Source organism: Xenopus tropicalis, chromosome 3 (genome assembly GCF_000004195.4).
Source record: "Xenopus tropicalis strain Nigerian chromosome 3, UCB_Xtro_10.0, whole genome shotgun sequence".
NCBI classification, from domain to species: Eukaryota; Metazoa; Chordata; class Amphibia; order Anura; family Pipidae; genus Xenopus; species Xenopus tropicalis.
Genome location: NC_030679.2, coordinates 89406877 through 89432686, shown reverse-complemented (window position 1 = coordinate 89432686; position 25810 = coordinate 89406877). Strand labels below are relative to the sequence as shown.

At 39.0% G+C, this 25810-nt stretch overlaps 1 protein-coding gene across 3 annotated transcripts; it reads right to left on the bottom strand.

Annotated features, from left to right (window-relative positions):
* Nucleotides 1–793: 793 nt before the first annotated feature.
* Nucleotides 794–24549, bottom strand: ncaph2 (non-SMC condensin II complex subunit H2). 3 transcript variants are annotated; one of them, XM_012959163.3, is made up of 21 exons: nucleotides 24224–24329; nucleotides 22954–23076; nucleotides 20596–20697; nucleotides 19665–19720; nucleotides 19006–19087; nucleotides 17285–17356; nucleotides 16528–16607; nucleotides 14259–14413; nucleotides 13428–13529; nucleotides 11966–12072; nucleotides 11548–11616; nucleotides 11096–11165; nucleotides 10879–10989; nucleotides 7271–7324; nucleotides 5854–5924; nucleotides 4616–4724; nucleotides 4251–4328; nucleotides 3953–4008; nucleotides 3003–3104; nucleotides 2696–2845; nucleotides 794–1786 (listed from the first exon to the last, which is right to left on the bottom strand). In XM_012959163.3, the coding sequence occupies exons 2-21, from the start codon at nucleotides 23059–23061 to the stop codon at nucleotides 1646–1648; spliced, it is 1875 nt and encodes a 624-aa protein (XP_012814617.2). In that variant the 5' UTR covers nucleotides 23062–23076; nucleotides 24224–24329; the 3' UTR covers nucleotides 794–1645.
* Nucleotides 24550–25810: the final 1261 nt, after the last annotated feature.

Below are 25810 nucleotides of genomic sequence, written 5' to 3'. Positions count from 1 at the left end.
GCAATAGTGAAGATTTATCGTGGGCAACTAATCTTCCCGTGTGCGACTCCCCTTAGAGACTCTTTAAATATCAGCAATGGGCAAGGTGGGTGGGGGGCAGATTACTTTGCCTGAAGCTTATCTTCCTACCAGCAAGGAATTTAAATTGAACTTGAAGCCAATGTCTGTGTATGTGTCTATAGTATTTATGTAGCATGCCTAATTACACTGCAATATTTGAAAACTAAAATAAAATATTAATTTTCAAAAGCTCTCTGTAGATCACTACAAGCAATCATAAGTTGTTTGGGTGGGTAAAGTTCCAAATCAACATATGGGAAAAGTGATATATACAGTAATGGGTGCAAAATTATGTCTGCTTTTGTACTGGTTGTGCCAGACGCAGAATACAGTTAGCTCTCTACTCAGACCTCCCATAAGATGGCACTGCATGTATCTACATTGAGAGGACATGGTTGCATATTTACATGACTCACAACTGTATGTATTATTTGGTGTATTGTGCAAAGGAAACCCTTTGCACCATCTGTTAACCCCTCCCCCCATGGCATGGGCCACTGACTTGCATGGGCCCCACTGTGGTCTCAGGGTCTGCACCCCCTATTGATATGCTATTGGTTGGCTTTCTAAAAACTTTATTCTATTTTTTTTAATAACCCAGCAATTGCTGATTCCCTAGCTTCACAAACATTTCACAAGCACTTGCTATATATGGATCACAATTTATGGATGTATATGTTGTATTTTAAAATCACTTTGCTCTTTCCTGCTAAACTCTAACAATAAAAAAAGGTATCTTTCATGTTGTATTTAATACCATGCACAAGAATGATGTCACTTTATATAATTTAATTTACAAAACTGACACATTATATGCAATGTATTTAATACAATATCCGGACAATTTGTACTACTATCTATAGCCTGAATACACGCTTACATGGAGCAGATATAGCGTAAACATCAGCAATTCCCCTTTCCCACTAAAATGGATTTGTTCTGTATTTTTTTTTTCCATCTGCTTACAAATATACAGACTTGCAGAATATCAAATAATCTTCAGTCCACTGATACATAATAATGCAGATTTTTATAGATATAAAAGCCAAAGACAAATAGGAATGCTGTACAAAGAAAACGGATAAAACAACATATGTACAGTACTCAGATCAAATAAAATAGTTACTTAAGGTGGCCCTGACTACATAGCTTTTCCACAGAGCACTTTGTGTATTAACCACAGTGGTACCAAAGCAGGAATTAGAATATCAATAAACACATTCAATGCAAAGGAGCATAATAGTAATTATACATACATTAGAATGCTTAGTCTAAATAATATGCGCCCTGTACAATAAAGTTGCCCCACCCACAGTCATGATTTGCATGATAATTAAGGAACTGTACAGGTTGGTGACTACAGCACGGTGGCATACTTCTGAGAAGACTAAAATTCTAGCTTAAAAATCAAATCCAAGGTCAGCATTTTTCTGCAGTGCCTTTCAGAACCCTGTGCTTGAAGAATACTGCAGCCACATGACCATGACTGGGTCACACAATGTCCACTGGCTGTGCACACCTGAGCGGTATATAGCAGGAGTACTTTAGCAGCTTACACTGCAAACACAAGGCTAAGAAGAGTCTGTCACTGCTGAGAGATGGATGGCGCTGTGTAGGTTTTAAACCTCTCGTGTGCTTTTTGCTGACTTAATAGGCGCAGTGCCATAGTATCCAAACCTTCGTGTAGGCCAGGTTTTTGTGAAACTTCTACAGTGTAATCATTAGCCTGGAGAGAAAACAAAAAATTAGGAAGTGAGGAGAAATTCTGGATGTACAAGAGGCTGCCAAAGAAAACATACATTCATTTGGACATGGAATGCATTAAACCGTTTCAAAGACTGGCCAGTAATAATTTGATAGGAGATTGACTACATATATTTATAAAACATTAGTTCTCCTCTTACAGTGGCCCACAAATCAGTCTGACCAATTTAAGGAGTCCATAGGGTATGACAAAATGCAACAAAACATGTGCCTAGGGCCTATCAAAGGGCTGAGGTTTTATCTGTTTAACCCAGGTTGACAAAACTGTCCAATACATTTCATTGCAGAACTACATCAACCCAGCATGATAAAGGACACAACATATACTATCTTACTAGAGATAAAAATATAAACAGATGCTTTTTGGGTAAACATGTTCTTCGGTATCAGACTTTCTCAAAATCCATCATTCCCATGGCGAGTCTGCACAGCGCTCACCCCTCTACTGCTCCTCCCTCCCTTAGGAATGTGTGATCTGGCCTACCAAGGGCTAGAGCTGCAACAGGAAGCTAAACTGGCACTAAATGACACTAAAATGGCAACTGCTATCTTATACAAACAGAGGGAGCTTCTAGTGCTCTTTACTCAGGTATGGTAAAGCTTTCTGCAGAATAAAGTGTTCTAGGTGGCACTAATTGCTACACAAATTTTCAGGCATACAGGATGGTTCATTTAGGGCCACTATGCCTTGCGAAATGTAAAAGAATCAAGAGATAAATGCATGTTTATTGTATTTTGTCATATTTCTCCAACCCTTTTTTATTTTAATAAAAAAACACCAGTTAATGGGCTGTAATAGTTTAACAAAACCAAACTCTTGATGACTTAGATACAATAGTGATCAATAAATCTATTGTAAGCTATTACTCACCAATTGAAGGGATGCCAGCATGTATCTGCACACCTCATAGGGTTCTTTGTCTGCCATGAGACTGGCAAATGAACGCCATTCTCCTACTTTACTGAATTGTGCAGTTAATCGGTCGCCATAATCATGAATGTCAAAAGCTCCACGTTCTTCCTAGAGGACAGGAAAATAATAGATTTTTTTTTTTTTTATGTATGATGCTGCTGGGAACAAACTGTAATTGTCAGGCCTGCAGCTGTAAAAACCTTTCCATTTAGATACCTAAACCTAATGCCATAATGTGACATATAGATAACAAAGTCTGACTTACCTGTTCCTGTAACTGTGGGCCCATTTTATCCTCCCACTCACGCACCCGCAATGAAAGTACAGTTTCCTGGGCATACTTCTGAGAATTTGCCATGAAGAGCTCCTGGAAAAAAAGTGACATGCAAATAAGGAGCAAGGAAGGATGATGAATTCTGAGAGCAGAAGGAAGGGGGAGAGAAGAGCAAACTGAGCAGGCTTGTACCCTGCCCTGAAAGATGTTTCTGAGAGCAGGAAATCTGACACAGAAGATCATGCATACATGAGATCTCAGAGCAGCAGTTCTGTGAGTGCTTATGGCTGTATGTACATAGACCCTTCTGATATAGCTTAGTTCATTTTTACCTTTCCTTCTTCCTTTAAAGCTTTTTTGCAAACAGAACCTGAGGGAAATGTGTTCCTTAAGGGTTAGTTTAGCTTTACGTTCAGTTTTAGTATGCTTCGCTCATATTTTATAGTTTTTTAAATAATTGCATTCCATTTCTGCCTCTTTCCAGCTATCAGAATAAAAAGCTATTTGTCTTACAGGGTCACTGATCCCGGCAACAAAAAAAAACTGTTGTCCTATGAGGTTACAGTTTTATTATGATTGTTATTTTCAAATACTTAACTTTTTGTTCAGGCCCTCTATTTATTTTTCAGTCTGTCATTCAAACCATTTTCTGATTTGTAGGTTAAATTCCAGATTGGAGTGCCGCTGAAAAAAAAGTTTACTCCCGCAGGAAATGTGCTCAGCTCTTCCAAGCTTAAAATTTTAATGCAAGCACCTAAAGAAAATATTATTTTCAATACCAAACAGCACAGGTGTTTTTGATGCTGTCTCTGCTAAGAACCCTGGTATGATGCCTACTGGCAGCCTTTGCTTTGACGTTTCCTACCTATATAGCTGTAATACTGTTTCAGCCCAGTGGGAGAAAATATTAAGCAAAGAAATAAGAACAGGAAAGTACTCACCACATTTCTTCTCACCAGCTCCTCGTAACTTAACTGATCATGGAGAGTTACAGGCTCTACACCAAAACAGACTCAAGGTCAGGAAAGGAGCTATGCATACTGTAACTCCAAGTTATACAGCACATCTTCAGTTACCAATATATAACTATTTAAACTTTCATATCAAATGAAAATTAAAAATATAGATATAGAGTAATCTCAGAGAAAATATTTGGGCACCTAATAAGACATTACAAAGACCTGGTGAACTACAGCCCCAATAATATTTCATAACAGTAAAAAAGAAAGAATGTACTACCTATATCCCCAAGGGCAGGCTCCTCACGTAAACAGGCTGGAATATTCTCTCCCAAATCTTCATGGTCTGAAGCATCATCTAGATAAATATAATAAAAATAGTAATTTATTCATAATGTAGATATACATTGTAGTCCCTAACTCTCTGACTACGCAGGTCATAATCATTCATGTTAAAAGGGTTAAGGGCGCAACAACCAGGTGGCAGTGATGTAATAAACAGATTGCATTTTAAGTTATTTACTATTAACTCTTACATGTTTGAGTTTGATTCAATGCTTTTTTTTCCCCCCAAAAACCCTTTCCAACCTTCCGTTTTATAAGGAAGTCATAATTCAGTTAAAGATCACTACAAACCATACATACCTGCAGGACCATCATAATCCAAATAATCTGCATCACGAGGCTCCTCCAAAGGATTAACTAGCTCTTCCTCTTGATTCAACAAAGTAACCTCTTTCACAAACTGTGCACCCTGCATGAAATTTGTGTACGTTACAAAAGAAAAAAAAACAACAGTACTAACAGAACCAAGTTGACAGCTGGCCCTCTACATGTACCGGATAAAATCATACAAATAATGCTTACGTTCAGAATTTGAAGAGGCCCTGTTAGAGAAACATTTTTGCAAATTATCTTTTTTAATTAAAATGTGTAGTTTTGAAGTTAAAGACCAGTATCAGCACTGTTAAGACTCTCTTTGCTCTCTCCTTTTTCCTAGAAAGGGATTGGCAACACCTGTACAAGACAGAAACTTTACAGGGAACTGGTTCTGCACATGCCTTCCCTCTCCTGCTTCATTTGCATTTCATTGATCCGACTGGCTGAATCTTGCCAGCTAAGGGCTCTGGCACACCGGGAGATTAGTCGCCCGCGACAAAACTCCCTGGTCGCGGGCAACTAATCTCCCCGAGTTGCCTTCACCTGCCATCCCACCGGCGAAAATGCAAGTCGCCGGTGGGATGGCACACGGCGGCGCGATTTCGCGCAAATCGCCGAAAAAGCCTCGCGAGGCAACTTCAGCGATTTTCATATGCAAATGAAACAGGAGAGGGAAGGCATGTGCAGAACCAGTTCAATGTGGCCTGAGAAATCCCCTAGAGAGAGCAGATTGTAACAGTGTTGATCCTGGTCTGTAGCTTCAAACTACACATTTTGAATAATAAAGGTGATTTGCAAACATATTTTTTCTGACAGGGGCTGTCCATATTTACACTATTGTCTTTTAACAGAAGTAAGACTCCCATATGGGGTAAACCTTAACATGGCAAGTTGGCATTGCAGCTTCATAATTACTAACTTGTAACTACATAACCTGTTTTTGCATATTTAATCACTTGCAAACATGAACTAAAAGTAAATCATGGGGCAACAGGGTAACTATTAATCACATTCCCTAGTTTTATCGTACAGCCATGACTTGGTGGAATGGCTAGGAGAATTTGGCTTCAGATCAAAGAAAAGTAGCCTAGGGATACAGTTTGGATCTTTACAGAATAGTGCTCTCTTAAGCTGTAGAGATGAATATAGTTACGACATCATAACAGAATCAGCTACACAGCACAAAAATGGAAAAAAAATCTGCCCCATAACCACTCCTTTACCATCCTCCTGTGAAGCTGCCTTTGTGCAGTCATTCGCTCCTTTATGTGCTTCCAGTACAACACTTCCATGTCTGGGAAAAAAAAGAAAACACAGGATTAGTTCCAATGAATGTAAAGGAAAAATTATGAATGAAAAAAAAAATGGATTAACCAGAGCTGGTATATATAAATTTATAATTCACAAATTCACTGATCCAGAGGATGGATAAGAATTAAACCCACCATTTACAGCTTCTATACATAACCAGGCTTTTTCAATCACATAAAAGGGACCACATAACACAACAGTGAGTCTGCCTTGAGGGCATTTAAAATGTGCTTCTGTACGGTCACAGTGCTGTCAGTAAGTCATGCAGCTTATGTATACAGCCAGTTCAAAAATTCAAGCAGTTACAATGTTTTACAGCACCTCAGAGAGGAAAAGTATAAAATGAAAAAGGAGACAAACTGAAATAAAAGAAGCAACAACTGCTGGTATTGCAGGCGCATCGATTTCTCAATGACATAGACAGAAATCTCCTGTTTTATGGCAGGGATCCTAGATACAGACACAGTAGAGTAACTGCAAGGTCAATAATCCTTATCTAAAGGATACTGCAAACATAACTAGGAGGGGAGGACCGAAAATTTTTTTATTTAGGGCAATTGTGCATGGGTCAATTCTGAATGTTATGCAGTAGCTAAAGGGGCATCACCTAATAGCTCGTCAGTGTCTATGACAATTGCATGAAAGTACTAGTGCAAGCACTTGTCAGGTGATGGTTGCTTAAATGCTAGGCACATGGCAGGAACTACTTTCCATTTGAACTATTAAAAATCGCGGATGACAAATCACCCTTTGTGCTGAGGCCCTACGAGATACATCATAATATACATTATACATTGGTAAAATGTACAAAATTTGAACTTTTTATGCACCATACATTAAAGTTTACTGTAAAACATTTAAACATTAAATGAAGCCAGCAGGAGCTTTCTGCATACCTGCACAATTTAATTTTTATTAAATATTTAATGTGAGTAAAAAAAAAATGCACTGACTGCTAATATTTCCTATCTCTCTGAAGCAAAACTACATAATCCTTCACAAAGATTTATCATAAATAACTAAAGTCAAAAATTAATTTCCTATAAGTACTCTCATCAAAATGTCTATGAAGATTCTTATTCATCCAGGTCATGATATACAGTATCTAGTAGAATTAAGTCCAAAACAACTGGACTTTTCTGAAACGTGAATCTCAGAAAAGTCCAGTTGTTTTAGACTTAATTCTACTGTACACTCATCAAAATTTCAGCTTTTGTGTTTAGCTCTCTGGTACTATAAAGGAACATTATGATAAAGTGCTGGATGCTGTTTGGCCTTTTGTTAAAGTTCATACCACACACTTTAGAATCCTGATTTGCTTATATTTACCTGCAAATGTTGGCCCTTTCCTTCGCAATTTCATGGCTTCTGAACCATCCCAATCTGTAAATAACACATAACATGAGAATGGTAGATTTGGGGGTCATTCTCTGACCCAAGATGGATCACACAGCTATTAATATTACAGATTGGTACAGATTATCTGATAAGGACCTGTCAAAAAACTTTAGGCAATACGATTTTTTACCTATGGACAAAATTTTATGGTCAGACCTTAAGCTCAATTTGTTTAAAATAAAAATGTATTATTGAAATCAATCAATAAACTGCTTGTGTAAGTTATATACCTCCATTGCCATGAAGTGCTTTGAGCGTATAGTCAAGGCTCACATCACATCTTTACTCCCTGCTTCACTTGATCCGCTCCAGTTTGCCTACAGGTCAAATAGATCTACAGACCATGCCATAGCAACTGCACTTCACACTGCCCTCTCCCACCTGGACCAAAGAAATACATACGTGTGGATGCTGTTCATTGACTATAGCTCCGCTTTCAACACCACCATACCATCCAGATTTGTCATGAAACTCCGTGACCTGAACATCGGTTCCTCCCTGTGCAGCTGGATCCTGGACTTACTGACAAACAGACCTCAGGTGGTTCGGACCGGCAACATCACCTTATCTAAACTGACACTTGGCATTGGTCTCCCCAGGGATGTGTGCTCAGCCCCCTGCTGTACACCCTGTTCACCCAATACTGTACAGCAACACACAGCTCCAATACTATCATCAAATTTGCAGACGACACCACCATCATCAGCTGCATTTCTAATGGAGATGAATCGGCATACAGGGCAGAGGTGAGAGCCCTGACATCTTGGTGCCGTGACAACAACCTGCTGCTCAACGTCAGCAAAACTAAGGAGCTCACTGTGGATTACAGGAGACTGCAGGTAGGAGGCCATACCCCCATTCATATTGAGGGAGCAGAGGTGGAGAGAGTCAGCTGCTTCAGATGCCTGGGCATCAATATCAGTGAGGATCTGAGTTGGTCTCACCACGTTGGTGTGATCACAAAAGCTGCAAGACAGCGGCTCTTCTTTCTGCGGCGCCTGAGGAGGTTCGGGATGGACTCCAGAATACTCACAAACTTCTATCGATGCTCCATCGAGAGTATTCTGTCTGGCTGTATCACCACCTGGTATGGCAGCTGTAATGCTTTGGAGCGCAAAGCTCTGCAGAGGGTGGTGAGATCAGCACAGCGCATCACCAGAAGTGAACTGCTGGCCATGCAGGACCTGTACAGACAGCGCTGTAGGAGGAAGATGCAGCGGATCCTCTCTGACCCCAGCCACAGACTTTTCATGCTCCTACCATCAGGCAGGCGGTACAGGAGCATCCAGACCGCACCAGCAGATACAGAGACAGTTTCTACCCACAAGCCATCAGGCTTCTGAACTGCTGACATTCTGCACACACCAACACACACACTCCCCATAACGACTGGACTTTTCATAATGTCACTTTAAGCAATGCCACTTTAAATTCTTTAAATCCTCACTGCACAATCTCAAATACTTCATTGCATTTTTTATTGTAAATACTTGTACCTTTATTGCACACTTTTATTATATTAAATATTTGTTTTTTTTTGTTTTTTTTTGTCTATGTAAAGTTTGGGGGAAAATGGGCCAAAAGAATTTCACTACGGTAATGATGCTTCATTGTTATTTGTATATGTCAATAAAACTGGAAACTTGAAAATTAAAAAAAATATACCGAAGTGTAATTAGGTCTCCGGGGAATCGTTTTAGCCCCGACTAAAATGGTTTGGCCAGCACGAAATTGAAACTTTTGGATTTCTATATAAATTAATGACACATTAATGACACTTTGTTGCTTACAGTACATAAGTAGACCTATTGGGTGTTATAAAGATGATTTATAGTTAAAACACAAAATATGCTTCAGGAAAACAAATGATCCTTTTCTAACAAATGTCATTTAATCACAAATTGCACACCTACCATATCCCCAAATAACTTTGCAATAACTTGTTCGATATGTGCAGAATGTGTGTTTTCCTTTCCCTTTACTACAATCCTGCTTACTTTCCCACCCCTTCTTTTTTGTTTGTGCTGTTCGACAGACCACAATAGGTTTCTCATTATCTTTATAGTGACCTAAAATATTTATTAAAAAGAGCCTCAAACAAAAGCAAACAACAAACTTTACAAACTAAGGTATTTGTAAACAAAAAAAACCCATATATTATATAATTTTATATATATACATACATATATACATATATATATATATATATATATATAAAACCTACCAATGAAAACAAAGCATGCGCATTAACAAGTGACTGTCAAATACAATGCACAGAAAAATAAATATAAATATTTATATATATATATATATTTTTTTTTTTTTATGTTCCTGTTTGTTACCCACTGCTGAATGGGAGATACTTATGCACCATCCCCTAAAGTTAACTTCCTAGCCTCCAGCATTAACTACATAAAAAGTTAATTACCTATGAGCACTCACATACATAAAGACATTAAGTGGCGGTGTGAGGGGCCAGAAATATTTGTCCTAATATAGGGAAAAAGTACACAGAAAGCTGCACTTCATTTTTAGTCTTAATTCATTAGCAGTGGATAACACAATCAGTTAAGTTGTTTTTAAGACCATTAAGTCATTTATTAATTACTGTTAAAAATAAACTCATTCAATATGTATCACAATTTCATTAATTCATTCATAATGATGAAGGACCTTGGAGTCCTTGTAGATAATAAACTTGGCTGTAGCAAGCAATGCCAGGCAGCAGCTGCAAGGGCAAACAAGGTTTTGAGCTGTATTAAAAGGGGTATAGATTCACGGGAGGAGGGTGTTATTCTTCCCCTTTACAGAGCGCTCCCCTCCCCCATTTTCCCTTACTATGCCCACTACCTCATCTATCCTGTCTACCACAGAATTACCCACTGCACCCTCCCCCCCCCCCACTTCTAGTTTAAAATCTCCTCCAACCCTCTAGCAATCTTCTCCCCCAAAGCAGCTGCCCCATCATCATTGAGGTGGAGCCCATCCCAAAGAGCCTGTAGCCGATTGAGAAATCAGCCCAGTACTCCAGAAACCCAAAGCCCTCCTCCCTGCACCAATCTCTCATCCACGCATTAATCTCCCTAAGCTTAATGTTGCTCGTGGCACAGGTAATATCTCTGAGAAAATTACCTTGGAAGTCCTTGCCCTCAACTTCTCCGTTAGTTTTTTAAAATCATTCTTGAGGACTCCCCCCCCCCCCCCCCCTCCTCTAACTTTGTCTATATGCATGCGGGTGGCGATGTCCCTATGGTGGTAACTATTGATTGTGTTATCCATTGACAATGAATTAAATTAAGACTAATAATTGAGTGCGGCATTGGGGGTAATTCTTCCCTATATCATTTTAGTCTCCAGCTCACGGGTCCCTATATAAAATTATGACACAAATAATAAGCAAAACTTGAAAAGACTATGGCCAATCAATTAGATCTTGTGGCCAAATGCACACTATTTGTCAATTGTTCTGAAAATCTGAATAAATGGTCAGCTTTGGCTAGCTCCCTTGCCAAACTTCAATTGTAGTTGATAAAACTCACGTGTAGAGGAGAACCATTTCATGAAGTCTTGCAGCTTGCAAGGTAGCTTTCGCTTTCTCTTGTTTGAAGAGAGGTCTTCTGCAATACCTCGAGGAAGTGTATAGTGTTTACCTGACAGGATAGGGGAATGGGGTTAAAAGCAGCCAAAAAAGGGTAAACAGTATCCACAAATAATATTTTAAATGCCTGAAAGACAAGAAAACCACTCTTAGACCACCTTTTTTAAATGGCTTTTCTTCACAGGACTCAAAAGGATCCAAACCACACCAGGGGTCAGAAGTTTCATTCTAAAATAATAGAGAAGCACAACAAATTAATGGCACAAATCATCACATCTCTTTAAAGCGCAACTATTGTAAAAATGAAAAGAAAATTATATAACCTTTAACTCATGGAAACACACTTTCTAAAAATAATCAGTATAAATTCTGTGCCACTTTTGTAATAGTCATATTCCCCTATGAGAAATCCTTCTCTTATTCTTTCTTGCAGGAGTTGGAGTCAGATTTTTAAGTTAGGTCTAGTACATCTGAAAACTAACTTGTTTTTTTAGAACATATGCAGGAGTCTCAATTATATTTTGATTGTTTCCATGGGATGAATCTTATATTAAATTTTCATTATCGGAATAATTTCCCTTTAAAGGAAGAAGCACAGGGCCAGCTCTACCTTAATAGCTGAAGCAGGTTTTTGTTCAAGTCTCTCCCGAAGAACGTAGCCTCTCTCTTCCGTCTGCATCTGTGGAAAGCACAAATTAAAATACATAAAGCCAGGGCAATATGAAAACAAAGCATGCGCATTAACAAGTGACTGTCCAATACAATGCACAGAAAAATAGATAAATATAATCACTTTCAACAAATCTATGCAAAGCGAAATCCAAATAGTATGCAGTATGGGCAAAGTCTGCAGAGATTTTAGAAGATTGATTTTTTTTTTTGGGATGGACAGATAGAGAAATAAAAAAGATGCTGAGAGGTGCAGAAATAACTCTGACTTAAGATTGCTGCTGCAGATTTAATCAACAGCTACCTGCACCCCAATCTAAAATTAACTATTTATAAAATGCCAAACATAATTGGCACACCTTTCGCCGCTCAATGTGCTCTGCTTGCTCCACTTCTCCATCACCGGCTTCATCGTGATCATCAAGTGGAAGAAATCCAGCCCCATCACCATTCTCTGCTGCAGGTGCTAAAGAAACAAAATTGACAACATACCTACTAAAACTGAGAGGAAAACACTGGGCTACTCCAGCTCAGCATAAATAAAGGCTTTCAAGTACATGACAGCCCCATCTAGAATATGCTGTTCAGTTTTGGTCTCCAGTGCTCAAACGGGACAAGTCTCCTGCCCCATTTTCCCTTACTATGCCCACTACCTCATCTATCCTGTCTACAACAGAATTAGCCGCTGCACCCAAATTATGCAAATGCATGAAAATTTTTAGACTTACATAGATTTCTTACAAATGAAGCCTCCATGGCTCCTTTGGAGTTTTATTTTTCCTAAGATAGATTAAAGGGTAGTTTCAAAATGTCCTGTTTAGTAGCCATTTATTTGGTCACTTATTTTTGTAGTTTATTACTTTCCATTCTCTTCTGCTCCTTTCCAGCTTTCAAATGGGCATCACTGACCCCAGCAACTCAAAAACTAATGCTCTGTGAGGCTAAAATGATATTGTGGTTACTTTTAATGACTCACCTTTATGCTCTCTCCTATTAGTATTTCAGTCTCTTGTTCAAACTGCTGCCTGGTTGTTAGGGTAAATTAGACCCTAGCAACCAGATAGCTGCTGATATTAAACTGGAGGATTGCTAAATTCATGTGCTTTATTGTACTTATGCTGGCCGTACTTTCTACCTCAACATTACTGCATTAGTAAGGATTCATGCACTACTAAATTAAGACTTTAGCAGGGCTTCATGATAATTGTGTGTGTTAAGTTAAGCAAATATATTCATATCTGAGAGGCCATCAGTCTTCCACCTAGTAGAATACAGCAGCTATAATCTGTATGTATGTGCGAACAGAACCTAGTATTGGTGGCCTACATTTTTTATACTTTATGACAGTAAAGGGCACTTAAAGGAGAAGGAAAGCCTAAGTCACTTGGGGGGGGGGGGGGCAAAATGTTAGGCACCCCCAAGTGACTATAATCGCTTACCTTGTAACCCCGGGCTGGTGCAAGAAAACAGCACCAGCCCGGGGTACCTGTAGCGATGCGCTTCCTCCTTCGTTTAGCTGCGACTATATGATAGGCGCATGCGCAGTAGAGTGAAAAGCCGACTTCTCTGTTAAAGTTCGGCTTTTCACTCTACTGCGCATGCGCGCAGCGATACAGGAAGGAGGAAGCGCTGCAGGTACCCCGGGCTGGTGCTGTTCTCTCTGAACAGGGGCACCAGCTGGGGTAAAAGGTAAGCGATTAAAGTCACTTGGGGGTGCCTAACATTTTGGCACCCCCAAGTGACTTTGCCTTTCCTTCTCCTTTAACATGGGTATTAGAATCCACATTAGAGCTTAAATCTGGGATGATAACTATGTCTTACCTCCTTCATCAGAGAACTGTAGCACCTGCACAGGGTCAGCACAATCTGATTTCTCTGCCTCCATATTATCATTCTCACCTTCTGGGATTGCATTCTGTTCACCTAAGAGACAGAGATTCTGTGAAGAACCGCATTCAAGAAGTACTATGTTCAATCAAAACCATACATTATTATTTTATAACATGTGTCTGAAAACACAGAAGAGGTTAATTTCATATGATAATCTCACCCATGTACTATATGTACTCATCCTCTAGCTGTGCAGACAGACATGAATGGTATTTGACCCCTATTTATCAGCACTTCAATAAGGTTTGTAGAATACAAAGGATTTAGTGTGTACTATCATAAATATGGGCCTGCTGCAATGCAGTTTTCTAGCAGCGGAGGACAGGTGGGGCCTAAAGGTAAAAAGCACTGTAATATAATTATTGTTTCCCAGGGGAGTCTCACATATCTAAATTGCACTGTATGGCAGACTACCATTTACCTCAGTGATCCCAAACCAGTATCTTGTAAGCAACATGTTGATCTCCAACCCCTTGGATGTTCCTCTCAGGAGTTTAGAAAAAAAATGCCTTTGGTCAGCACTGGTGTGCTAGCAGGACAAAAACAGCTAGACTTTGCACAGCATTTTAGAAAACACCCTAATAACTTTTAATGGTCCTGGCCTAAATGCATTTTTTTTTTAAATAGTATAAAAAAAGGTTACAGTATACAAGCGTTCAAGTATTTTTTGTAGTTTCCATTCATTGCTGTTTTACCACTGCCTGAAGCAATGGGATTCTAACAAACATTACTGATCTGAAACAATAATCCTCCACTTTGTACCTTGAGCAAGGCTGGCTTCCTCATGATGCTGGATATGTTGAAGGAACTGCATGGGGGACTTTCCAGCCAGTTCTAGCATAAATGCTCCACTGGGGTGAGGTGTGCACGTGTTCATTCGGAAATCCTTCCTGCTGGCTAAGACCTCCCCTTTACGGCTGTGTAGATAAGAATAAGTTATTTCCAGGCAAGAGCATGCAGAATAATTACATTTTTATAAGCAGCAGCCACCATGCTGCTATTGCACTCTAGTGTAGAACCAGAGGGATACAATATTATTATATATTACTATATATTACAATATATATATATATATATATATATATCATATGCCCCATTCTATCTGTCATAGTCGTGCTATAAGGTGTTTTTGTTTTGATACAGTATATGAACATTGGCTTATTTGCCTATTTTTATGTTACATTTATCCTATATGTCTTTACTCTATAATGTCTGTACTTTTATTTGTAACACCTTTCTATACACTAACCTCTCCTGGGTGGATGTTAGGCTTCTCTCTTTCGCTTTGAGACTATATCAGTAAGCAGCCTGAATCCTCTAATGTATCTAATACATTTTGATGAGACTATGTTGCAAATTTGACATGAGCACCTGGTTACCTTGTTACTTAAAAGCCCTTAGCCTAGCTTTGTTAATGGTTTTCTATATTTCTGTTCTTATGGTGCGGATACAATTTTTCCGCCTACCGCATACTTATTTCGTGCAATATTATTTTTTTTTTCTCAATAATTTACTCCAGCCCTTTTGATTATGCCTTGTGCCTACAACTAGGGTGAGACATCACTAGGAATGCCGAGTTGGCTCATGTCCCCTTTTGTACAGGGGTACTATAACCACTTGTGCGGACCAGTCTCTGCCCTCGGGCTTGTTAGCCACATCTCCACTGTAATACTAATTTTGAAGACCCAAAAGTTGGCATCTCCATTCTTGCCCTCCATCTGGCTAAAACTAACATTTGCTCCACAGATGTGATGTGTTACAAGCATATGCTGCCTGTTACCACACATCGATCGAGCCATTAATCTAGATGCCCTTTGTGGGGCTTTAAGCGCATTGGTAGCACCACCACATGGGCTGGAGTAGATGCGGTAAGTGCCGCACTCACGATATGCCATTGCAAGGTCTCCCTACCCTGTTCGCCAGTTGGCGACCAACGGAGCTGGTAATAGGGCCAATCCACAGAACAGCGCCTAACTGATCATCACTACTACCCGTACCTCCTGCGAAGCGTCTCCTAAGGACTCACGCGGCGCTGACAGCTACCTGTCAGACGACTCAAAAAAGAATCACCATGCTGGAACACTGCGGTAGGCTGCTCTTTACTTACGGTTAACCAATTCTTATATTTTTTATTCATTTGAGGCTACTTATTAATATGCTTCTACGAAGCCCCCTACCTGTAACTATCTGACTACGGGACTGGTGCTTTCAATACACTAACTTAATGCTCGATCGGGTGCTTACTGCTAAGGTCATTACACTATGTCTCTGTGTCTATGTTTTTAGCGTTTATGTTTATATTCATATTTATTTTTATGCTTAGTCTATAATTTTTTCACATATGGCTCAGTTTTTTCTTGGATGATATGCACAGTATGGCTTCCTTTTGTTATTCTGAAACCGTGAATATTATGTTATACGGCTTTGTAATAACTTCCTTTAGGTAAATATTTATACACGGGTGTCTCCTATAATGTTATGTAGGGATCCCGGATTGCTTTAGTTAGTAGTATATTTTATGATACTCGGTATTTGCACTTTTAAGTGTTTTTTTGTGTGTATAGAAGCGTTGTGACGTCACCACTACACGTCTTGGTTCTGTATTTTCCCGCCTCTCGATGTATTTATGGCTTGTTTGCACAGTGTGTGTTAACTTTGAGAAAGGCTGAGGTGTTCAGCCGAAACGTCAGTTCACCATACAATAAAAAAGACTTTATTTTTTGTACTTAAGACCTGTGAGAGCGGCTTCTTTCTACTTGAATCTTGTTTCCTGCTTTGATGACTGCACCCAGGCAACTTTAACCTGTTTACGTGAGTGCCAGTGGTTTTCAGTTTGTATATACATACACACACACATACATCTAAACATATATATACATATAAGATAATTTGGTCCACGAGAGTAACTGAAAGCTTGCATCAGACAAAGATGAGCCTTCCAGTCCATCTAATCAGACAGAATCCAGAGAAATCAACTTTTACCCAGGGAAATGCAGCAAATTTCAATCTAGTACCCATAAACTGCTCTTACCTGCACAAAGGGTTGTTTTTCTTCTCAGTCTCCTCAGGAGGGACAAGAGCCATTGGGGTAAGTGGAACAATGTTTACTACCTTTAAAGGTAAGCCAAAAAAAAAAAAAAATTAAGTTATAGTGATTCACGATTTTTATGGCGATTTGTTTATTTTTAAATTGCACAGTTTACATAAATAATTCACTCTACCATTTAAATGTTATTCTTGAACAAACAAATAGATTTTTTTAGGTGCAATGTTGGTTTGAAGGCAGCCATCTTACTATTGAATGCTATTCTAATATCTACTGGGAGCTGCAATCTTGCTACCTTCCCATTGTTCTGCTGCCGGGGGGTGAGATCATCCAACTTGCAGCACAGCAGTAAAACAAAACAAAACAAAAAAAAAAACATGTTTTCCCATGACAGTATTCCTTTAAAGGATGAATCGAGGCAGACAAAGGGGGTAATATACTAAAAGGCATTAAATTTGCCCAGGAGCAGTAACCAATAGCAACCAATCACCAGGTAGAATTTACTGGTCACCTGTTTAAAAGCAAACATCTTATTAGTTAAATAGATTCACAAAGTCACAAATCCAGTGTATAACAAATCAGAAGAGCAAGGCCACAAACCTATAAGGCACATGCCGAGTAAAAGGAAAATGAACAGAGGAAAATGAATAGGGAGTTTCCATCAAGGAAAAAATGAAAAAGTTCCTAATTTTAGCACATAATAAGAATGAGCAGGTCATGCTACAGTTGAGTACAGACTTACATGGAGTACTTGGTCCTTTTTTATGTCCACATTTGTTTTCTTGGGGTCAATTATATCATCTAGACTTAGAAACTGTTTAAAAATAATCAATGTGATATTGTTAACAATCAAACCCCAAAACTTGCATTTTTCTGGGGACAGGATAAAAACAAAGTGTAATATTTCATAAATATGAGGAATTGCGAAAAGATTAGGATATTAGCAGTTGACTGTTATTTTTATAATGCCTGGAAATGTTTCCTATTATAAGTTGGCTGTCACAATAGAATGATATATATCTGGTATCTTGTATGAATATGGGTTGCAGTTCATCTGATTATCAACTCTGCTTGGTATAATTTTGTAGTAAAAAAAGACAACATTTATTAAAAGCCATCTTCAGAATTTAGTACGCATAAATTATATCTATTTTTTTATTTAATACATGCAACAAAAATAAAAAAAAAAGTGAATTTATAGAATTTAAATGCTGATATCCAAACTTCATTCTGTACAATTTCACTTCATAATTGATATTGCTTCTAAAAGGATGATCATCGTCTTGGCTTAATCGTGTTTTATTAAAAGGGTTACTTTCTCTGGAATAGTAGATGACATGGTTCCTAGTAATATGGCAATAATAACATTAAGAACCGTTCTGTTAGGCCCGGAGACAGCAACCCCCACCATCTCTGGTTAGATATAATTGGTGAACAATGATAGCAAAGAGGTCAACTACTTAATCCAATATGAATGCAGGCAGATATTAGAAGGGACAAAAAACTGTGCATTATAACATTGTATTAATCTTATAAATGTGTATGTAATATTATACCCTGATAATGTACATGATTGCTGTAATGTACTTTTTCAAAGCTAATAGCTTTGTTGTACTGTGCCAGTTTGAAGTTTTTCTGTAAAGTTGTAACTTAAAAAAAAATATATATATATATTTTATCATTTTCAATTCCAATATTGTGTAGTCTCGCAAAGTACTAGTGAGATAAGTAATAAAGTAATTGACACTCAGTATGTATGCCAATGCTTTGTAGTGTTCCCTACAACACTCCTGTCAGTCAGCAAGACAGTCTAACAGCATCAAAGTAAGAAAAGGTTGCTTTAAAAGAGAACTAAACCCTAAAAATGAATATGGCTAGAAATGCCATATTTTATATATTAAACTGACTGCACTAGATATTATCATAGTAATGATATAGGTCCTCATCTTGGATTCTGTTAGAACTGTTCAGGACAGCTAAGCTTAAATGTCGTAGCAAATTATCAGGCAGAAAATGAGACCTGTCTTGTCATATAAACTGATGCTACAGGTCTGATTAATAAACTCTGATGCTAATGGCACTGGTTTCAGAGCTGTCATGTTATGCAAATCCGAATTAACTACTGTAGCAACATTTACATCAGCCTGCAACATTTATATTTCTATAACACACAGTATATTGCGCATCAGTCCCTAAGCACAGTAAGTGACAGCAGCACAGAGCATGTGCTGGGAATCAGCAGAAAAGAGGTTGGGGAGCTACTGGAGCATCTTTGAAGGCACAGATCTTCCCTGCTAAAGGGCTATGGTTACCTAGGGCTGGTACAGAAGCCCAAACATAATGTACAACATTTCTAGCCTATTCCTTAAGTTTTAGTTCTCCTTTAAGTCAACAGATAGTAAGAAGTTCTTCACCAGTTTATAGATGAAATAGGAGTTTAACATTACAGATACTTGGACTTACTTCCTCTTCATCATTGCGATGTGCAAACGTGGCATCCTTATCCACCCCATCTGCTCCTACGGAAGCTGGCTGTTGGTCCCTCCTAATGAAGAATAGAGGTATAAGGTAAAATAAGTTAAAATAAAATAGTATAACACTCCATATTATTTTACACGTTATACTCTTAGCTTGGAGCCTCCCTATGCATGATTTAAATGTTAATTGAAGCATCTACTTGAAATGACTGACCTCTAGTTATGAACCAGCTAAAAGAGGAAAATTGAGAGAAGATTGGAACAGCAGAGATTAAGGGGGCAGGAATGCGGATGTTAAATGACAAATAGAAATGAAAAAGAAAGAGAGAGAGAGGGAAAGAGATGCACACATTTAAAACACAGTACATCAATGTAAATGTTTTAGTAGAATTAGGGCAGCCATGTCAACTAGCATGTTATTTTTTCCTCGTTATTAGCAGCTCCTTATAAACATTTTGTAAAAGAAACTGATATAGTCTCAGATGAACCCTTTATTTTATCAATAACAATGCTACAGGAAATTCAAACTGAATCAGACTGTCATTTCATTACTACCCTTATATAAAGCAGAGTGGTAAAACTGATGTTTTATTATAAATGCAGCAACTGAGGATAAAAAAACAAAACAAAACAAAAAAAACTTACTTTTTATTGGAAATAAAATCCAGAGCTTGGTACACCAATGAGTAAAGGTATTCCACCTGTTAAAAACAGTGCATTATCACAACACACACCAACATATTTTGGCAAAAATGCCATGTCTGCTGTTTTCACGCCTTGGTTATGGCAACACACTAAAATGTAGCTAGACATAATAACAGGGGTAATGTCAAACAGAGGAATGAGCATGTAAAATAAGAATCAGAAGCTGTGGCATCTCACATGCACTGAAACCTAGGCAGCAATACAATGCCCTGATTGCTTTGATATAGTACTGCCTAACCTAGGGCTCTACTGCAGATGTTCAACTTCACCTCAACATATCAACAAACTGACAACCATAAGAGGATGCTGCAACTTGTACATAGTGGAGATGCTGGTTGCGTGTGCTAATCAAGCTCAGATAGGGCTGTCTGTTGTGAAGTCTTACAACAGTGGCTTAACAACAAGAAAAGTCTGTTTCATAGGTTACATTACATGTCAGCATGCATAAAAAGGAAATTTGTTTCTAGGGATCCAAACATACATCTGCCTCTACAGATTGATTGATGCAAATTTCATCATGCAGCAGGACCACAATCTAAAGTATACTTCTAAACCATGCAAAACTTAGTTGTAGAATGCCAGAGCATTGTCTCAGATGGCCTGGCAGGCACAATAGTCAGACTTGAACTCAATCAAACTCTTGTGGGAAGAGACCTGCAAAGCTGCCACCACTACAAATAGTTTATTTGATGAACAGAATATTTATAAGTGGCATGCAGTATAAAAAAATTGCACTATGTGGCATGTACAACATAATGTTAGTGCTAGAAAGCTACTCAAAACTGCCACAACCGTATATTCTTATTTGCACAACCAACCATCCATCATATCTGCAGACCAAGGTTGTCCTTGCTCAGTTCTTAATACTTACCTTTTTACTGTAGATACATGCTGACCCCTGGATGAGAAGAGCAGCTTCTGCAAAGTTCATTGTAGTTTTCCCACCATCAAAGGAAATGCAAATTTGGTCCAACTATTGGTTATAAAATATGAGACAACAGTCTGTTCATTTAACATGGCAAATTAAAGGGAATCAGGTATCACATAATTACCACCTTTTATGATACTTATATTTTCACATAAGTGTTGTCTAATTTTCTATGTCATCACAGGTTCTGTATAGTTTTTATATACCTTTGCCTCACATAAATATCCTTATGCTTTTCAATCTCTTTGGTAAATCAGCCACAGGCATCTCAGTATAGCTAATGTTACACGTTGCATGTTTATGCCAGCAAATAAATAAATAAAAATCTGCTGCTTTCCACAAACATGGTATCTGCCAGTTAATGCACACACAGGACAGGTTTCATAGTGAAAATGCATACTTTTGCAGGTGCTGTGCCCTTGAATACTAAAGACACTACATAGGACACTAGTATAAATGTTAGAACCATTCATATTAAAGGAAAAATAAAGTCAAAGTCACTTGGGGGTGCCAAAATGTTAGGCACCCCCAAGTGACTTTGACCACCTACCTTTTACTGGTGCCCCTGTGAGGAGGGAACAGCACCAGCCCGGGGTAGCTGCCGGCGCACCTTCTTCCTGATTCGCTGCGCGCGCATGCGCAGTAGAGTGAAGAGCCGAACTTAAACATTAAAGTCGGCTTTTCACTCTACTGCGCATGCGCCCACCGCTGGCATTCCAGCAACGGAAGCCGGAAGAAGGAAGCGATCCGCTCCAGGTGCCCCGGGCTGGTGCTGTTTTCTCCTAACAGGGGCACCAGCCCGGGGTACGAGGTAAGCGGTTAAAGTCACTTGGGGGTGCCTAACATTTTGGCACCCCCAAGTGATTTTGCCTTTCGTTTCCCTTTAAGTTTAATTGATACTGCTTTATTTTGAGCTAGAATAGCTCTGGGCCTTGTTTATCAAACCAGCTATAAAGCAAGATGGGGCTCATGCTGCTTTCTAGAATATTCATGAGCACTATTCCTACATGCAAGTTTAGAAAGTGACACACAGTGACAGATTTATCAAAATGTGAGATTAGAACTCACCACAGAAAAACTCACTCACTTTCTGTTCATGCCTATGAGATTTTTAAAACCATATTTATTATAACCTAGCTTTGTACGATTTTTCGAGCATGCGTCGGCTCCGAATTATCATTCCAGTCACTTTCTTACCATTGCGATCAGTCATTTAGTCGATCAGCCAGGTTAGAAAATTTTGGTTGTATCCTCAAATTTTAAGGGCTTTATCCTACAATTGTAGTCTGAATGTTAAGGTCCCCATACACGGGCCGATTATAGCTGCCGATATCGGTCCCTTGGACCGATTCGGCAGCTTATCGGCCCGTGTAGGGGCAGAACCGAGGGGCCTGGCCGACTGATATCTGGCCTGAAATTGGCCGGATATCGATCAGCCAGGTTAGAAAATCCAGTCGGATCAGGGACCTCATCGGCTCGTTGATGCGGCCCCCAAACCGACTGCCCCATTGCCGCGTGCAGAATTAGATCGTTTGGCCCCAGGGTCAAACGATCAAATTCGCCTACATGCCTCCCCGATATCGCCACCCGTAGGTGGGGATATCGAGTGAAGATCCGCTCGCTTGGCGACATCGCCAAGCGAGCGGATCTGCCCGTGTATGGCCAGCTTTAGTTTCACATTATTGCATTTAAACATACGACTGATATGTGAGCATGTCGGAGGAAGATTAAAATCTGAAAGTGTATGGCCTGCTTAATACTTTTTTCCACCATCCAAGACACCATCCTACAAACTACTATTCAAAATATTACTGTGTTCTCAGACAGAACTAAAAATCTGTATTTTGGTTGCAGTATTTCTAACACACACTGCACATGAGCAAAGTGACAATGCTAAACCAGCTTAGTGACTGCTGGCTCACATAATTCTGTGATGCCAATGCAACCACTAACCTCAATTATGGACTTGTTTTGAACAAAATACATAATAGGAGAAGTCAAAATAATCAAAACTGTACCAATATATGAATATTTATTACTAAATAAGAAGCTGGATCTTATTTTGTCTGGCAAGAGACATTATATACATATTGTTCCCGAATAGATATTCCCAACAATTAATTTAATATAGCTTATAGTACTTTACATTAATCAATTTAAATAATATCCTGCAGAGATTTTTTTATTGTGCAAGTGTGAAGTACAATATATATAAATTTTATTTAAGGTCTGGGTATTCCTAAATTGACTGTTAACTGATTGTTGTATGAAAATTAAGCACTGCTTATGGACATCCCCTACCTCCTCCAAGTATTCACCCAACTGAGCTGCTACATCCACCTCCCAGTTCTTCGTCAGATCCCTGATTGGCTGCAGGAGGTGGGTGAACCTTGACTCTGCGTCATCCATTTTTCACGTTTTTTCCTAAAAATACAAACACATTCAAACTGAATACACGGCAGCATTAGTTTTTGATTAAGCAGTATTGGTTGATAGAAGGGACAGTCTTCAGTTTAAAACTTTCAATATGTCAAATATCAAAAATATACTTGAGGCAGTTTTACGATTAGGCTCCTCGAGTTACTTTTTTTGGTAAGCACACTAACAATCAATTATAGCAAGAGATATGCTGGTTACAACCACTACTGCTCAATAGACAGAATACTAGGGGGCTGATTTACTAATCCACGAATCCAAATGGGAAAAATTCGGATTGGAAAACGAACATTTTGCGACTTTTTCGTCGGTGTTACGACTGTTTCGTAAATTGTTGCGACTTTTTCGTAACCATTACGACTTGCGCAAATTGTCGCGACTTTTTCGTAGCCGTTACGATTTGCTCGTATATTGGCGCAACTTTTTCGTATCGAGCGCTCGTAAACGGCGGGCAAAACTTTCAGACTTGCATGATTTTGGAAGCCTCCCATAGGACTCAATGGCACTCTGCAGCTCCAACCTGGCCCAAGGAAAGTCTCCCATAGGGCTCAATGGCACTCTGCAGCTCCAACCTGGCCCAAGGAAAGTCACGATACTGAAGCTTAAATGAATCCGAAACTTTTGTACTCAGCGCGACGGCTACGAAAAAGTCACGACAATTTGCGCAAATCGTAATGGCTATGAAAAAGTCGCTACAATTTACGAAAAAAAACGCAAAATACAGATCATTACGAAAAAAATGCATTCCGACGCCTTCGGAGTGTTCGTGGATTAGTGCCCCTAGGTGTCTTACTACTGTCAATATGTAGCAGCATTTGCTCATAGGCTGACTAAAGTATTACCTGCCCATGGGTGCAGTAGGGCTGACAGTTTCATTAGGTGCAAACAGGCCAAACGATTGGCCTTGTGCACATTTATTTTGTATATATAAAATCGCATATAAAATCAATATTAATCAGTGGCACAGAGAACTTGCACTGACATCCCACATAGTATTGTAACTGCAAGCTGTGACTAGCCCAAAAATGGATCTGTGGTGCAACATAGTGAGTGTACATGGTCTCTGTACGAGATTTAGCGCAAGAAAATCAATGCGAGTGTTCTCAGGCTTCTACCTTCCAGCCCAATACATTACATAAACACCAGCAGCTATGATCCACTTCTGTTTTGCGCCCAGACCGCCGATCTCTCGTTCTTGTCTAAATGTGGGGAGTTAAGGCAAATCGTCCTATGGATCTGACAGCTAGATGAGCCTGAGCCCGTAAACAGCCCCGCAACTTCCCGCTGTACTCACTTTACTGAAGGTATGTGCCTACATATAGATGAGCGAACGACTGGAAGAGATCGCTTTTCTTATAGTATTATTAAAATCTCCATTTTTTCCAAGTCCCTTTCCTCTCGCCGTAAAACCTATGAAGCCATTTTTGTTTTTCCCGCCGAAGTAAGAGACTCGCATACTGTCCTGACGCTTCGAATTCCTCCAATCAGTCGCAACAGTAGGCAGTCTTTGCAATAGAGTTTAAACATGGCCGTGTGAACTCCCGGGAGGAGCAAGATGTCCTACTTCCGTCATAGTTCGACGCCTACGCTGCCATTTATGTTTTGGGCAAGTTTTCACGTAATTTCAAATTTCTGTTTTTTTTGTGGCGCTGGAGGGTTAATACGCTTATCTTTTATGGACTAAAACGCACTATGACCCTTTTAATTGACGAACTAGTGCTGATTTAAGATGCTCTACGTTCTACATTTGTCAAGGCCATTAACTTTGTACCCCCAACCATGGATTTTCTTAAAGGGGTAGTTCTCCTTCAGGTTAAATTTTAGTATGTATATGTCCTATTCTTAGAAAGTTTTAATTGGTCTTCATTTTTTATTTGTTATAGTATTTTTAATTATTTGCCATCCCCTTCTGACTCTTTCCACCTTTCAAATGGGGGTCACTGACCCCAGCAGCCAAAAACTGTTGCTCTGAGAGGCTACATCGTTATTGTTACTTTTTATTATCTTTCTATTTAGGCCCACTATTCATATTTCTGTCTCTCTTTCAAACCATTGTCTGGTTGCTAGGTTACATTGGGCCCTAGCAACCAGATAGCTGCTAAAATTCCAATCTGGAGAACTGATGAACAAAAAGCTAAATAATTGTAAAACTATAACATTATAAAAAAAATTAAGACCAATTGCAAATTGTTTGAAAATAGCACTCACTACATTATACTAAAAGTTAATCTGAAGGTAAACAACCCCTGCATTTTTACCTGCATTTGCTGATCATAGGTTTGCCACATTTTTAGAAAAAATACCTTCCTGTATTTTTTTTAACCTTTCTGCACTGTTAAAAACATTGATATCAAGCATCATGTTGACTGGACTGGTGGTAATCCTGGTTGTGCTGTGGATTTTTTTCCAGTAATAAAGTTGTTTAATATTTCTGGGTTAAGGGCCATTTCACCAGTAAGTGGAATTATAGAAACCTTTCCATTTAAACTAATGATGATGTGCTCATTGGTTTGAATGAATCTCAGCAGGTTTGCAATCCTAAAAATGCCTTTGAGAATACGCAAGCAGTTTTGTGCTGAATTCTGCTTTGTGTGCCTGCACCCAGGTTGTTGCAGTGGCTCCGGGTGCCAGGCACAACAGTAAGATTTTTTAAACATAGGGTTGGATTGCCTGGTTTATCCTCAAGGTGAGAATCCACCCCATGTGGCATCAGCCTAAAAGG

Coding starts and splice junctions, on each gene's coding strand:
- ncaph2 (XM_012959163.3), bottom strand. CDS start 23,061: ATGGATGACGCAGAGTCAAGGTTCACCCACCTCCTGCAGCCAATCAGG. Junction 14,414..16,527: donor AAAAACAACCCTTTGTGCAG/GTAAGAGCAGTT, acceptor TTATCTACACAG/CCGTAAAGGGGAGGTCTTAG. Junction 7,325..10,878: donor GAAATGGTTCTCCTCTACAC/GTGAGTTTTATC, acceptor TGTTATTTACAG/ATTGGGATGGTTCAGAAGCC.